Source organism: Penicillium antarcticum, assembly GCF_028974205.1.
Source record: "Penicillium antarcticum strain IBT 31339 chromosome Unknown utg000009l_segment0_segment0, whole genome shotgun sequence".
Classification (NCBI taxonomy): Eukaryota; Fungi; Ascomycota; class Eurotiomycetes; order Eurotiales; family Aspergillaceae; genus Penicillium; species Penicillium antarcticum.
This window is the reverse complement of record NW_026695307.1, coordinates 2520528-2534713: the sequence shown is the minus strand read 5'-3', so window position 1 is coordinate 2534713 and position 14186 is coordinate 2520528. Positions and strand designations below refer to the sequence as shown.

At 49.6% G+C, this 14186-nt stretch overlaps 3 protein-coding genes across 3 annotated transcripts; 2 read left to right on the top strand and 1 right to left on the bottom strand.

Annotated features, from left to right (window-relative positions):
* Positions 1–439: 439 nt before the first annotated feature.
* N7508_009310 (uncharacterized protein) lies at positions 440–652 on the top strand (the record flags this gene model as incomplete). The annotated part of the gene is made up of 1 exon (XM_058467373.1): positions 440–652. The coding sequence occupies one exon, from the start codon at positions 440–442 to the stop codon at positions 650–652; it is 213 nt and encodes a 70-aa protein (XP_058315219.1).
* A 137-nt stretch (positions 653–789) lies between these two features.
* On the bottom strand, positions 790–2175 carry N7508_009309 (uncharacterized protein; the record flags this gene model as incomplete). Its single annotated transcript, XM_058467372.1, has 2 exons — positions 1951–2175; positions 790–1884 (listed from the first exon to the last, which is right to left on the bottom strand). Exons 1-2 carry the CDS (start codon positions 2161–2163, stop codon positions 790–792), a joined length of 1308 nt encoding a protein of 435 aa, XP_058315218.1. The 5' UTR covers positions 2164–2175.
* Positions 2176–10571: 8396 nt separating this feature from the next.
* On the top strand, positions 10572–13532 carry ura7 (small subunit rRNA maturation protein UTP4; the record flags this gene model as incomplete). Its single annotated transcript, XM_058467371.1, has 3 exons — positions 10572–11628; positions 11689–11921; positions 11982–13532. 3 exons carry the CDS (start codon positions 10572–10574, stop codon positions 13530–13532), a joined length of 2841 nt encoding a protein of 946 aa, XP_058315217.1.
* Positions 13533–14186: the final 654 nt, after the last annotated feature.

Here is a 14186-nt window from a genome sequence, read left to right as displayed (position 1 = left end):
ACCTCTGCGGACAATCCCGACTGTCAGTTGGGGAGACATCGTCTTGTCAGAGGGTATATCCGCGTTCGTGCTGCGTTTTATCATTGCATGCTGAACTGGTGGAGAGGCACATGAAAAACGATTTGTTTTTTTTTTTTCCGAGGGGGGTTGTGGAGTTTGGGGAATTGGGGAAGGGGGTTGGGGATGGGGATTTGGAGTGCGATTGGGGAGATTGGCAAGGCAGCCATGCTGCTAAGGATCGTCGAGGGTAGGTGGTATCAAATAGCGCAACGCCAACTGGCGCGCAGCGGGACAAGAAGGGACGAGGAATGTATGATTGTATTCCTTGACAAGAGAAGCGAAGATGAGGGCGATGAAGTGGTGAGGTGATGAACAAGAACAAATAGAGCAAAAAAAATGCATTCCTAAAACAAATAAATCAACATGGCTCGCGCTCGCAATGCTAGATGGTCAAATCAAGTGCAACTTTGACCCAAAACTGATTGGGTATTGGAAGCAAATGGGTATGCAATTTTTGGAACAGGAAGTGAAAGGGCTGGTTCTCGGCTTCGGGGGCACCGAGGTCGAATGCAAAGCTGAAAAGATGTATGATGACGCGGTCAAAATCGGGGATATGGCACAGGTCGACTGCACATGGCGCATTGAATATTAGAACAAATATCGTGATGAATCAATGCGAGAAGGGACACTCCTTGGAGGCCATGAGGTTGAGATGAAGAACATGAACTGATGGAAATATGTGCAAGGACCAAATCACTTTTAGGTTGGCTTTTGCTTCCGTTGTCAGATTTACATCCCACCCGCATAGGTCTGGTCCATTCCCATGTGAGTCGGGGCTGCAGGGAAGTGTTGGAGGGCGGCCTGCTGAGCCATGTACAAGGCTTCTTGGTGTTGCTGGTATGCTTCACTGTTCACGTATTGCATCTCAGCTGAAGGTGCTGGTGATGGCGAACAGCCGTGGACAGTGGGGATCCCGCGGGCCATGTCATGGTTACCCATTTGTGCATGAGCATGCACGAGGGCCTCGTTCTCTGGGGTGATGGGTGGAGTGAGGTATCCATGGGGAATAGCCGTCAATTGCGAAGACTTCTGAGGGGTTGCAAGGCCCATCTCCCCGCTGTAAGGCTTGGACTCGACGGGAGTTTCGACCGGAGGGGTGCAACGGGCATAGCTGGCCAAGGAAGCCTGGCGGTTGAGGAAGTGCTCCATAACCTTGGAGACACGCGAGTAGTGAGCCGAAGCATACTTGCGGGCAACGACAGTCGAAGGCTGGTGCAACTGTTGAGACAAGGCGACGAGGGTCATCGAGTCGTACTGAGAAGCCCAGTGGGTGTGACGAGGCTGAGGCCGGTTGAGGATGCAGCGAGATAATGCCAGGGCAGCACGAGCAAGCTCGGATGACTGCTTAGACACAAAGTCCCGATGGAACAGGGCGATCTCCAAAATGTACAAAGCCATGTGTTCCACCTCGGGGTCGTAAGCCTCATCCAAGACGGCATGTTGCAGGAAAGCGTCAACGGTGGGGTGTCCAATGGTCCAGCCAAGAGTTTGAAGCACATGCCATTCCATCTGAATGAACATGTCATCATCATAGAGCGAACAGCACATCGACTTCAACTCTTTGACAGTAGGAACGCGGTCCTTCTTGTCGTTGTACTTGGCCGCAATGAGCAGAGCTGCGCAGCCAACCAGCTGATAGTGGCGCTTGTAGACGACACGCTTGGAGCAGTATCTGTCCAGAAGGTTGATCGCCAGGAACAGGGTGGATGGCAGGAGCTGGAACGCAGTGTGGGCCTCGATCAGGAAGTCAAGGAGGTACGGTCGCATGAACCACTGAATTTCGGTTTGGATGTCGATGGACTCGACGTCAGGCTGAGTTTGGCTCTGCAGAATAGGTGAGTTAGGATCGAGCACCATGATAAAAGGTCAGATAAACAAGACAAAACTTACATCCATCTCCAGCATGTGGCTCAGGACATCATCCCGGAGCTCATCGCTGGTGAGTCTGGACAACTCGTCGGCCATGGCGTACTGGCGCTCACGAGCAAGGAGCTTGTCATGCTCCTGCTTCGCTTGACGCTCAGCACGGATTCGAGATTCCATTCCATAGTCATCCTCCACGAAGAATGTGGAACAAGGACGGTAGTTGCGGTGGTAATCCATCGTCAAAAGGGGCGAAGTTGGATGTGCGTCGAAGTATTAGCTTTGCGGAATTCGAATGAAAGGAAGTCTGTAGACACGGATGTGAACAGACAACGACGGAATTAAGAGAGTGACAGTCGTGGAATTAGTAAGATGAATGAATGTAAAGTTGAACAATTAATGAATGGACAGCGTAAGAGACAATAGCCCGAATGCTGAGAGGAAGGCCGGATGAGTCCAAAGTGGAAGTCGTCGTGGACAGAAGCTGAAGTGAATTAAAATGTTAGCGAGGGCCGTCGTAGGGCATTAAAGATTAAAGTAAGATGAGTGATTGGTGAGATAAAAGAGAGTGTGGAAGAGTGTGGAAGAGAGTGTGTGAAGTGAAAAGCTTGGTAGAGGGAGGGTAGAGACAATTGATATCCAAGAGAGGCAAAGGGTCTTCACTCTGAGAAAGTACTAACCCAGATAGGAGCCTTCGGGCAGAGGGCACAATGCAACCCTTACCGTAATGGCAAGACTGGCATCTAGGCAGGAATGATCCGTTGAATTGAGATTCTGATGGATACCAAACAGAGAGATGAAGGACGAGTGAACGTCTTCACCCCTAGGCCAGTGTATTCTGCGGAATGTGGAGTGAAGGAGGATAACCCTATGAAGGGGGTCAAGATCAGGGGGTGCGGTTTTGAAAGAGGAATGATCCGAACGTACACTTCACGGATCAACAGATGATGAAACAAGTCTCAGTAAAGAGATTGAAAGAGGTTCGACGGGAATTGAAGGACTTGAGATTATCTCCACGTTGAGAAAACAAGTGGATCTATTCAGAAGTCGGGACAAAATCTGATCAACAAGTAACAATGTCAGTCAATTCAATTCAGCAACTGTTTCAACGCAATGGTAACGATTGTCCAGGTGCAGCCTAGAGGTATGTGCCAGGCCACGATCGTAATCCCGACATCCGGCATGTGCAGCAGTATAAGATTTGCGTGGACCCCTTAAATTCTCATCCCGGAGATATAGAAGCAGTTCGTTGGTATTGGATAGCTGGACCCTGGGGTAGACGTGGCCCGTCAAGCCCTAGAGGTGCATTCCACAGCATCTTTATTTGAAAACATAATTCCCGTCTCCAGGGCCTTTATCGCTTCATGTTACCCCCTCCGCCAGTATATCCAGCATCCGGCTCGTTGATCATTCTGACTCGGGGGGTATATCTGGTCGGGGCTGCACCACACACTTTGGACATGGATATACGGAATCCACAAAATCATGCCCTGTGGGCCAATTTTCATGCACACACCGACACAACGATTTTTTTTCACACCCCATCCACAAATGGATATTGAACGGTCTCGTTGACTCTTGTCCGGGAAAATCGAGCATCGGTGGCTGGTCTACCCATCGGGGGTGCTTCGGACCCTGACATGCACAAATGAACAAAAAAAAGAAATCACTTACTCCAATGTATGAAACCAAGATCGACCAAAAACTGAGAGAACTCAAAACTCGTATCAATAGTCAATCCAAATGGGCATACCACGCTGTCGCTCGTCTAACCGGCAGGAGTAACAGGAGGGTCCAAGGGTCGAGGTCCGGAGGATCAGGAGGGCACCGGCGGACAGGGTCGGAGGGATCGCCGTTTGAGTTAACAAACGTCGAAGAGGGAGGTCAAGTTCGAAGATCGACTCGACAAGAGAGGTATAGCTGAGATGACAGGAATGTCAGGACTCAGCAAACCGGGCTCTAGGGACTCCACAAATTGACAGGGGAGGTAAAAGGGGGAGAGAAGAGGTATGAAGAAGAGAAGGAGAGAGGTACAAGGAGGAGGTTTTTGACAATCTCTCTCCAGGCGGGTGTGGAAGAGAAGAGAAAAGGAAGAGGTTAAGAACCGGAGATACCTGCGTCGTCTGTACGGTAAAGTGGAGGCTGAACCAACTTACCGGTAATCCAGGTACGAGAGTATTAGTATTAGCATACAGGGAGTAATTTAATGATTCACTTACTACATCTATATTACTATTTTACTAACATATTATTTTATAACCTAAGAATACAAAAGACTAGATTCAGGAGTACATAGGAACAGGAACATAGCCAGGTACATCGCCAGGTACGCAGGTACATCAGGCACATGAAACTCTTGCGTTTTTGACCGTATGCCGCGACCCAGTCATTTTCCAAGACATGGTAATATTCCCCTTTCCTGCAAGGCCTCAATTGCTTCCTGATACATACACCTGGTTACTCTCCTGGTAACTCTCCTGATCGACACTCCGTACTTTTAAGACTTACTGGAACTCCGATACGCGTTCCAGGGTCTACTTTCACACTTTCAGTGACTGGTCCAGAAGCCATTGACTTCGCGTGTTTCCCCCCCATTCGCGTCAGCCTATGCTTGGCTTTAATTGCCCCCGGTTGCCCCGAGCCTCCGAGCCTCTCTGTCCTGTCTATGTGGGGGAAGTTCCGCAAAAGCAGGTTCTTGCTCTCAGCTAATTTCGGCCTCCACAGTCTCCGATTCTGTTATTAGTATGACAATACTAGCATAGATTAACTGGTCGCGTCCACCCGATCTCATTGTTCTTACATTTTACACCTTACACTTCGTGACACGCTGGCGACTTTGATAAGGTTTGTAGACGTCTCAACTAGAGAAAGTATTCGCAGTGACACTCGGAGCATTTATTATCCTTGCTTCTGGAGGGATTGTCTCCAGCCACTCGTTGATGAATCATAGCTCCACATGAAACCAGATATGCGACTCGACCGTTTCTCCAGACTTGAACAACAGTCTACTTTCCCAAGGAGGATTCGTTTCAAGGAATGTAGAACAAGTCAATCGCGCCTTTCCGTCTGAACCGGGCAGTTGCCGAAGCAATGATCACCCTATCGCCAGAGGATTCCGCCTCGTGCCAGAAAAGGAGAAGCGATAAGCGAGGGCATGGAAAGCAAGGGACATTGGAAATGAATGAAGTTGAATGATAGACACGGGCTAACAGTAGATTACCTTCAGTTACACTGTTCACGCCCGCATGCCAGGGACTTGAACTGTTAAATTTGCATAGTCAATTATACCTGTTTCTCGGGAATGTATTAACTGCATAGAAGGAACACGACTAGTTCTTACTGTATGTACACTTAGTAGAGTCCTTCAATGGATGAGTCTGGCACCATGCAATACGCCGATCAAAACCCCCTTATCAAGCCATTTCCTTTCGGGCAATGGCTTGCTTACTAGTCTTCTAGAATCCCATGGTAATTTGCACACATTACGATATTCACCTAAATTATTATAAGTTATAGCAAATTATACTATACTGTCTGCCTATGTCCACACTGTAAGATGTAATATCAAGACCCAAGGATCCCGATCCTGTCCTACCCATCAAGCCTACTCCTGTAATCAGAGGAAGTTCGACACGCCGATCTGCCCCGAACCAAGGAAACAATTGGACTAAACACGACCTATACAAAGCGAACAAAAAGCAAGTATTCTGTACATACCGCAAAAAGAGAGAAAAAAGGGGCTTCGGAGTCCAGTATGCGAAGAGTACGTACGTGGTCGCAACGGACAACGGACCGAGGGGCCCATCCCAAACAGCAAGCAACAAGTCTCATCAAATGAGCAGGAGTACGGAGTACCCAGTGTCCACAGACAGCGTGCCCGGATGGCTTGGAAACTAGTAACTGGCCGATGTGTTTCCGATGCGCGCATCCGGCGCACATACCATGCCCCCCAATTGAAAAGGGGGCTGATTCGGCGCACGTCTGTCATGCCATGTTTGAGTCCGTCTATCTCCTGGCTCTCTTAATTTTAACTGCCGAATGTGCAGGATGGAGCCATATCATACAGTTGTTCCAGGGGGCGTTGCGTGTTTAAAGCGCGCGCATATGGCAACGGGCGTGGTTTAAGTCTGGACTGGTCTGGGACCACTATTGGCCCCGGACTTCTTTAGCTTCCCGGGGCGGAGATGTGGTCATTCTATCTATTTTTGGGGCGTTGACTAGACGTCTAGTTTGGTTGTTTCTTGCTTTGTTGTATTTGGCAAACCATGGGTTGGGGTTGGTGGTAGTGTTGGTGGTTTGCTATGCAGTACAGTAAGCGCTTATACTTGGCTTGTCCCCCTGGACTTGAAAAGGGATAATTGATCCTTGACTTCTTGGTTTCAGGCAAGCATGGGATATCACCTTGTGGTATACTGCACTTACTGCTCTGAGGGATGCTTGTCTGTGAATAAGCAAACTTAAATGGCCTGTCACCGGTTAGGTTCCCCAGTGGCTGCGAGATCTGACTCGCTCCATGGGGCGTTGTATAGATTGCTTCCCCTTGCGCATGACTCTGCAAATCAAGACACTGTTCTTTTGTCCCTTTGGTTCAGTCCCATGTTGCTTATTTCACCTGCAGTGTTCCTGCATTGCTATTCAGCTCTGCAAGGGAGTGATCCTGATGTGATGTGATGAGCTCAGAGTTCAGGAGTGCCTTGGTTCATCCTCTCGGATTGTTGCATCTCATGTAGATCGGTGTTGGTCTGCAGAATATCACTCGCTTGTATGTGAGCGGTGTGGATTTGATCTCGCGACTCCTATTGGATTGTGATCTTGTATGTTTTGCATCAATCAATACCTATAGATGCACTGAGATCTTATGTAGGGCATGCCAAGTGGATACTTGACGGATTCTAAACACACAATACGATATCTATTCCATATTATATCTGATATCTCTGATACATCCCGTACCAAAATAAACCAGTTCTGAGACTTGCAGTAGTCTATACCGGAGTGGTATGGTACAAGAAAGACCTGTACAAACTGCAAAAGGTATCAACCATGGAAACCGCTGTTTCTGCTTCGAGTACATAACCAGAACTCCACATTTTCACAACGGTTATATAGGGCCGTGCCGGAACGTATCAACCATGGTATGGATACATTTCGCTTCTTTGTCTATCATGTTCTGTACACTGTTTTTCGATTCCGCCCCGCTCTGCTGGACAATCTTCCGCTCCACTGTCTTTGAAAAAAAGGCGGAATCGTGGCGGATGTCGGATCTCGCGGATACCGTACGCACAAAGAACAGTCTAGGGTGAATTGCGTCGCTTTTTCAGATTGAGTAGGGGACTGTTTTCTAGAATGCGCGGTTTCAAGTAGCTAAATTTATCATCTCCGATGATGACACTCAAGTTTAAGCCACCGTCAAATTACAGCTTCTCCTACTAATAGATTGCATGTGAATTAAATATACAGTAAACGCGTTCTATACTCCATACTGTGAACCATGCATTCCGTAAATCGCACTCTTTTGCATTCTTTCCGTGCGTATCGGTGGGCAGAACCGAGTTCATGACCGGTGAAAAATTGACGTTTCGCCCCTCTGCGGGGAGGATACAAATGTCAAGGTTTTCTGCGCTTTATAGTGGGAACCGATCCACTGTGCTGTTTTTTTTTTTCCCCTTGTCTTTAAGCTGAGGAAGTTTTCCGGGTGGTGGACAAGCTGTGTCAAGCTCGGATGACTCGAAGCCCCAAACACCTAGCCTGTGCTTTCTTACATGTACGTACCCTTAATTTCCGAGGCCATATCAAGCTAACCTGCTCGAACAAGACTGAATTTGGGAGGTGCAAGAAATCTGTTAAAAAATTGACGCCTGTTTTATTCATTTGAAGTTCATTTTGGACGTTTGAGCAAGATCTTAAAATCTCCACAATGTGAATACAGCAAAGACACTAATTACACACATCGGAGGTCAAAAGTGGCCTAATTAGGTAAAGCTCGGCTTTGTAGCTTGACTGGGGCAAGCGGAGGCTCAACCATGGTTCGCTGGTTTTTTTTCGATTCCCCGCTCATTTTTAGAGATTTGCCACTTTGTATAAAAATCTCCATACTGTTTAGGTATAGACAGTAATAAAAGTGCCCTATTTGATATGGTTTTATGCTTAACGAACAGTGATACTTTCAAAATGCAATCGGAGCTGTAAGGCTGGGCACTACGTCGCTAAGCCTGACGGGGTTTAGGGCAAAAACACGGTGGGGAATAGCCGCAGCTTACAGTACCTGGGTCGTACCGGCTATACACTCTCAGCTGTCCGAAAGAGGATAAATTGGTTTCGAACACGAAACACTCTACATATGCCAGACCAGACATTCAAGAGCAGCTCTTTATGGGAATGTCCTACGGGAATACGAACAGACTACGAATAGACTGTTCATCCATGTATGTAACTATTAGCGGTATTTGGACCTCGGCGGGATCAGTCTATGCCGTCATCAGGTTCGCGTCCCACAGTTGCGCGTTCGGGGCAATAAATAGTTCCAAAGTTTGCAAATTAAAGATGCCTATCCCTGCAAAAGAACGGAGTGTCAAGAGTTTTCCCCTATATGTGTCAATTGCACTTACATCTAGCATGGATCTTGCCTTGGAACACATACCCTCTTAACCCCAATTTACTTTCCTTTTACCTTGGCGGGAATCCTAGTAAACTCTCAGGATCGCGTCAATTGCCATTGCGTTTATATTGCCGATCCGCTATCTTTTCAGGTCTAGAGTCCTCCCAGCCTCTGCCTATCTCCGAATACACACGATCTGGTTGGGGGCGGGTCAGCTCGACAAATAATATTGCAAAGGTCGTCTACGGATTATGCACCCAGTCCACCCTGGACGGGTTGCCCTCAGAGATCGCGACCCATTTCAGCTGGGATCGAACATGAATGTGGAGCTGACCTAACCTCTCTCGACACGAGAATCAAGCATACGAGATTCACTCTAATTGAGTTCGAGGATCCCGGCTTTGCAGCAACCCTCTCCAGGCCAACCACAATTCCGGGGTTAAACGAATCAAAGGCCTCAGCCGTGGTCATTGTTCCCTGAAATCAGCCGAACTATCGATTCCATGCGCTCGGGGTTGGCGTCCGAGCCCATGCTGACAGGGGGGTGATTAGCCACCCCTCTCCCGTTCACAAATGGAATCCCGACAATGGTGACCCGTGTGCCAAAAGGCTAGGAACATATGCATGCAATTGGAATGATACGAGCCACTCAATTCAGGCCTTCCATGGACAACATCCGAGGTCTGACTTTCCCCCTCCTTCATCCTCTTACAGATCGGCCAATGGCGACGCCCGGATTCACCTCAGCCTCCCCTGTCTTTTAGCTCGTCACTGTGCATCCAGTGAGATGTTGTAATCGCGATAGGATGTGGACTTTCCTCTGCATGCCGCGGCCTATCAGAATGCCCATCTGCAAGTGTTCTTCGAAATCTGATACATAGTCAAAGCATAACGAGCTACCCTTCAAAACAGCCACACCGGACTATAACAAGCTAAGGATGGCTGCTTCTGACGTGGCAGGCGGTTGATGGCCCACCTCCGCTTTCAATTCAAGGAATCCTGATAGGGACTTTGATGGTCCCTGCCAACTGCATTGAGCTATTGGTGGGCGATTGACGCTCGTGGCACATTTCGTCAATCTTTCGCTGACAGGTTCAGCTGAGCCTGGTTTCTTCACTGATGCTTGGGCTCCCTTACGTTTGGCATGAAGAGCATCATGCACTTTACGCCACGCCATGTATTAGAATTCTATACCGGGATACAGTAAGCTATTTGGTTTACGTTGGTACCCAATGGTGCTGCTGGATCCCTGATTTGAAATTGACAAGGCTGGGGTTGTGCGTCGATCAGTAACCGCTTGCTGGTTTATACATGGGTTGATGAGTTGACCGCTTCTGGCCGAGGGACCTTTCCTTGATTCCCCGTTACGCCGGTTTTGTCATGGAATCAAAGATCTCACACAGCGTGATGTTGCACAACATGGTGTTCTGAAACGTCGCAGTGTTTCCTCGGTAAGTGGATGCATTTTTGACCGGTGCTTGATTGTAGCAGTCAATATTTTTATCGAAATTTCAAGGAATACTCATCGTATCTAACGTCTCATAAGCATATGCTAGAACTAGTCTGACTTTTGAGACCTTGCATCGCACATAGTATAATGAGTTTCTTCCATCTCTTGCAATAGCCCCTCCAATATCTCGCCGGATACAATGCAAACTCGTATTACTTCAAAGACAACCATGAAGTTTTCATTTCACCCCATTTTCGTGAACGTGAGTCCTTCCAGATAGTTATTGATCACGCCTGATCCACAAGGCATCAATATATTTGATACACGCACGTGACCACGGAGAAACTACCCTGAAAAGCCAAGATATTCCGGCCGCTAAAAATTATCTACAGAAAAAAAAAAGCCGCAGCGCATCAATCGCAGCAAAAGCTTCGGCACCACGCTTTAATATCTCCACTGTGTCTACGAGATGAGCGTTTAGAGGCTGAAACAACAGCCTAAGCTGGAACAACCCTGAATTGACACTCAGCACCACCGTCCGATTTACCTGTTTCCAATTACACGCAGAGCTCTCAGGCTTCGAAGCCTAAACCACCAACTATGGATATCCACCGTTGTCGATTCGTTTCCTACAACCCGCAAGCGATCAATGCGCTTGCATTCTCACACCCTCCCTCGGCAGATCAAGCCGGCCGAGGCGTTTCCACCCTCCGACTCGCGATCGGCCGTGCTAACGGCGACATCGAAATATGGAACCCGATGCGCGGAGCCTGGTTCCAGGAAACCGTGATGCGCGGAGGCAAGGACCGAAGCATTGAAGGTCTCGCATGGACCCTCGATCCCATGGAGGACGGCCCCCAGGGCTCCAAGATCCCCGGCAAGCTGCGTCTGTTCAGCATTGGATATTCCACCGCCGTCACCGAATGGGACCTCGAGAACGGTCGTCCGCTTCGCCACTCCAGCGGCAACTACGGCGAAATCTGGTGCCTTGCTGCGCAGCCGCGCTGGCAGCCGACTAAGCGGGGCAAAGATGGGAAGACTCTTTCTCCTGCCGAGGGCGAGTTCATGGGCCAGCACCTTGCGGCTGGATGTGCTGATGGCTCGATTGTTATTCTCTCTACTGCCGACAACGACCTTAGGTTCTTGCGTTTGATGCGTCCTTCGACGAAGAAAGCTCGTGTGCTTAGCGTTGCTTTCCAGAACCGCCATACCATTGTTGCTGGTTATGCTGATAGTTCTATTCGTCTCTTTGATATTCGTTCTGGTCAGCAGTTGAGGACGATCTCGCTAGGCAAGGGTCCAGCGGGTGGTCCTAAGGAGCTTTTGGTCTGGTCTGTCAAGTGTCTGCCGGATGGCACTATTGTCTCTGGTGACTCCGCGGGCGAAATCCGCTTCTGGGATGCGAAGAACCACTCGCTTGTTCAGCGGATACAGGGTCACCTTGCCGATACTCTTGACGTGGCGGTCAGTGCCAATGGCGATACTGTTATTAGTGGAGGTGCCGACCAGAGGACGGTTGTCTACCGCAAGAAGGAAGGCGAGAAGGGCGACAAGAAGGGCCGTTGGGCCGAGGTCATGCATCGCCGTTACCACACTCACGATGTCAAGACCTTTGCTGTCTATGAGACCAAGGAAATCAGTATTGCCGTGTCTGGAGGTATGTTGAGATGGCTCTGAGAACCAAGTTGTTCATCAATGCTAACTGTTTTGTCTATAGGTCCCGATGCGACCCCTATCGTTCTGCCTCTGCGCGAATTTGGAAAGGAACACCACCGCAAGCTTTCTAGTTTACCACAAATCCCCCAACTTACCTCCGCACCCTCCTCTCGATTGGTCATGAGTTTCTGGGACAGAGAAGTCAGCCTGTGGCGTGTATCTCGGGGCCCAGCCTCTCTGCATGAGAACATTGAGGGTCAAAGGCATAGACTTGTTGGAAAGGTGTTGATCCAGGTATGTGGCTTGCCAATGAGTATGCTAGAGCTCTAGTCTAACCATTACTTCTCTCTCCAGGGCGAAGAGAACATTTCATCGGCGATGCTGTCCCCAGATGGCAAGACACTCGCCGTCGCAACAATTGCCGAAGTCAAGCTGTTTGCCCTCCGCCGCCGCAAGGGCGACGAGAAGGGTGCCCTGCGTATCCAAAAGATTGAAGTCCCCAGGGCGCTTTCCGAGGACGGTGCTCGTCTTGTTACTATCTCCCCAGATGGTCGCTGGGTTTCTATTGTCCGGCCTAACAGTGAGGTCTATATGGCACGAATCCAGCCTGCCTCCGCACCCACCGAGAAGAGCCAAGTGGCACCGCAATTTGCAAAGCTTAAGAGATTTACACGACACGTACGACACGAAAAGCCCAACAACGGAACATTGGGTGAGTATGAGAGGACGATACGATCCGTGGTTTTCTCCGATGATAGTAAGATTCTGGCTTGTGGTGACCTCTCTGGTTGCATCGACACCTGGGTGCTGGACACAGAGACACGACCCGGTGCGACCGGTGCGGTCAAGCGCAACGGAGCCGCGGAGTCCGACGACGACTCATCCGACGAGGAGGACGAGGATGTTGCGTTTGAGGGCGAGCGCTGGACTACCGCCGCTGCTGAATCACCAATCCCCCGCATGAAGTCAGGCGTCACTTTGTTGTCTTTCCGCCCCAAGAGCGCCCCTACACAAAAGCTGTTGGCGAACAGCACAGATCCATCCGAAGAGTCTCGCTTGATGGTACTCACAAGTGAACATCAACTCATCGAGTTTGATGCTCGCACTGGAACACTCTCCGACTGGTCAAGACGTAACCCCAAGGCATACCTCCCCGCCGAGTTCCGGGGTGTCAAAGACAGAGCTATGGGCTGTATGTGGGATATCTTCGAGGGCCGCGAGCGCCTCTGGCTATACGGAGCCTCGTGGCTCTGGATGTTCGACCTCCTCCAAGACTTCCCCTCCCCGGAGGAAGTCGAGGCAACCACCGAAGACCCCAAGAGCCAGCTAGTCAAGGCCTCAAAGCGGAAACGTGAGGCACAAGACGACGCCGAAGAAGAGCGGAGGAAGCACAACACCGGTGCCGGTGACCGGATCCAACAGTCACAGATGGATATCCACTTTGGAACCAAGGTCCGCAAGATTGTTGGCAGCGACGAATCACAAGGCGAGTGGGTTGCACTGGACAAGGAGCGTACCCGTGTTCCGGGCGAGGATGACGAGGCCTACGAGTATGATGAGGCTTTCGCAGCCAACAACGAGACAGCCCTGGCCCGTCTACGACGTGGAGATGGAGCAGCAGCTGAAACTTCAACTCCCCAGAAGGGATCACGGAAGCGTCAATCACTCACTGCTGTCAACGGGGCTGCCGATACCCCGAAGAAGCAGGTCGAGGCTAACAGCGCTCAGCCTCCCCGTCGCTGGTGGCACACCTATAAGTACCGTGACATCCTGGGAATTACCCCCCTCAACAACTTGTCGGACGACAGCGAAGAGGGATCCAGTGGGCTCCTGGAAGTTGCCGTGATTGAGCGGCCGATGTGGGATGTGGAGCTGCCTGGTCGTTATGTGAAGGACTATGAGTGAAGCCTGGAGATGTGAGGGTTCTGTAAAAAAAGGATGCAATTGATGTCAGACGTGTCATTTGGTCATTTGAGCATTACTTGGAGGAGCGCATTTACCGGCGCCTTTTGTATAGGGATTTTGAATCTGGAAATAGTTAATAACTATATTCACTGTGAGACCTGTTCTGTATACATATAGTGTAGTGACATGACAAAGGAAGCTCGGGATCGGTGACGATTGATGCCTGAGGCAGCCATAGTTTTAAGTGCCGAACCCAGTTAGTTTACTTGACTTTGGAACTTTCTCCAAAACACAGCTGGAATCTGAGAAGTCTTGATTCGTATTCTCACTTGATACTTGTTACTTGCTCTCACTTGCTCTCCGCGAATCTCCGAATCTCCAATCCGCTTATCGGCTTATCGTCAACACGTCAGCTGGACGGCGTCCTTCTCTCTTTCTCCGTAGGCCACAGCAAAAGGCCCTGGATCTCCTGCCATAAACCCACTGCAAAGAACTTCAAAGAGCATAACCTCTCCAAACAAGATACTGGGTCCCTCCTTCCGAAACGAATCCAGGGCGGGGCAACTTAGGAAAGCAAGCACCAACACGCTGGCCCCTTTTCAATAAATCGGCCTGCATATCCCCTAGACTCAGAATCACTCTCTGCTCTGCTGC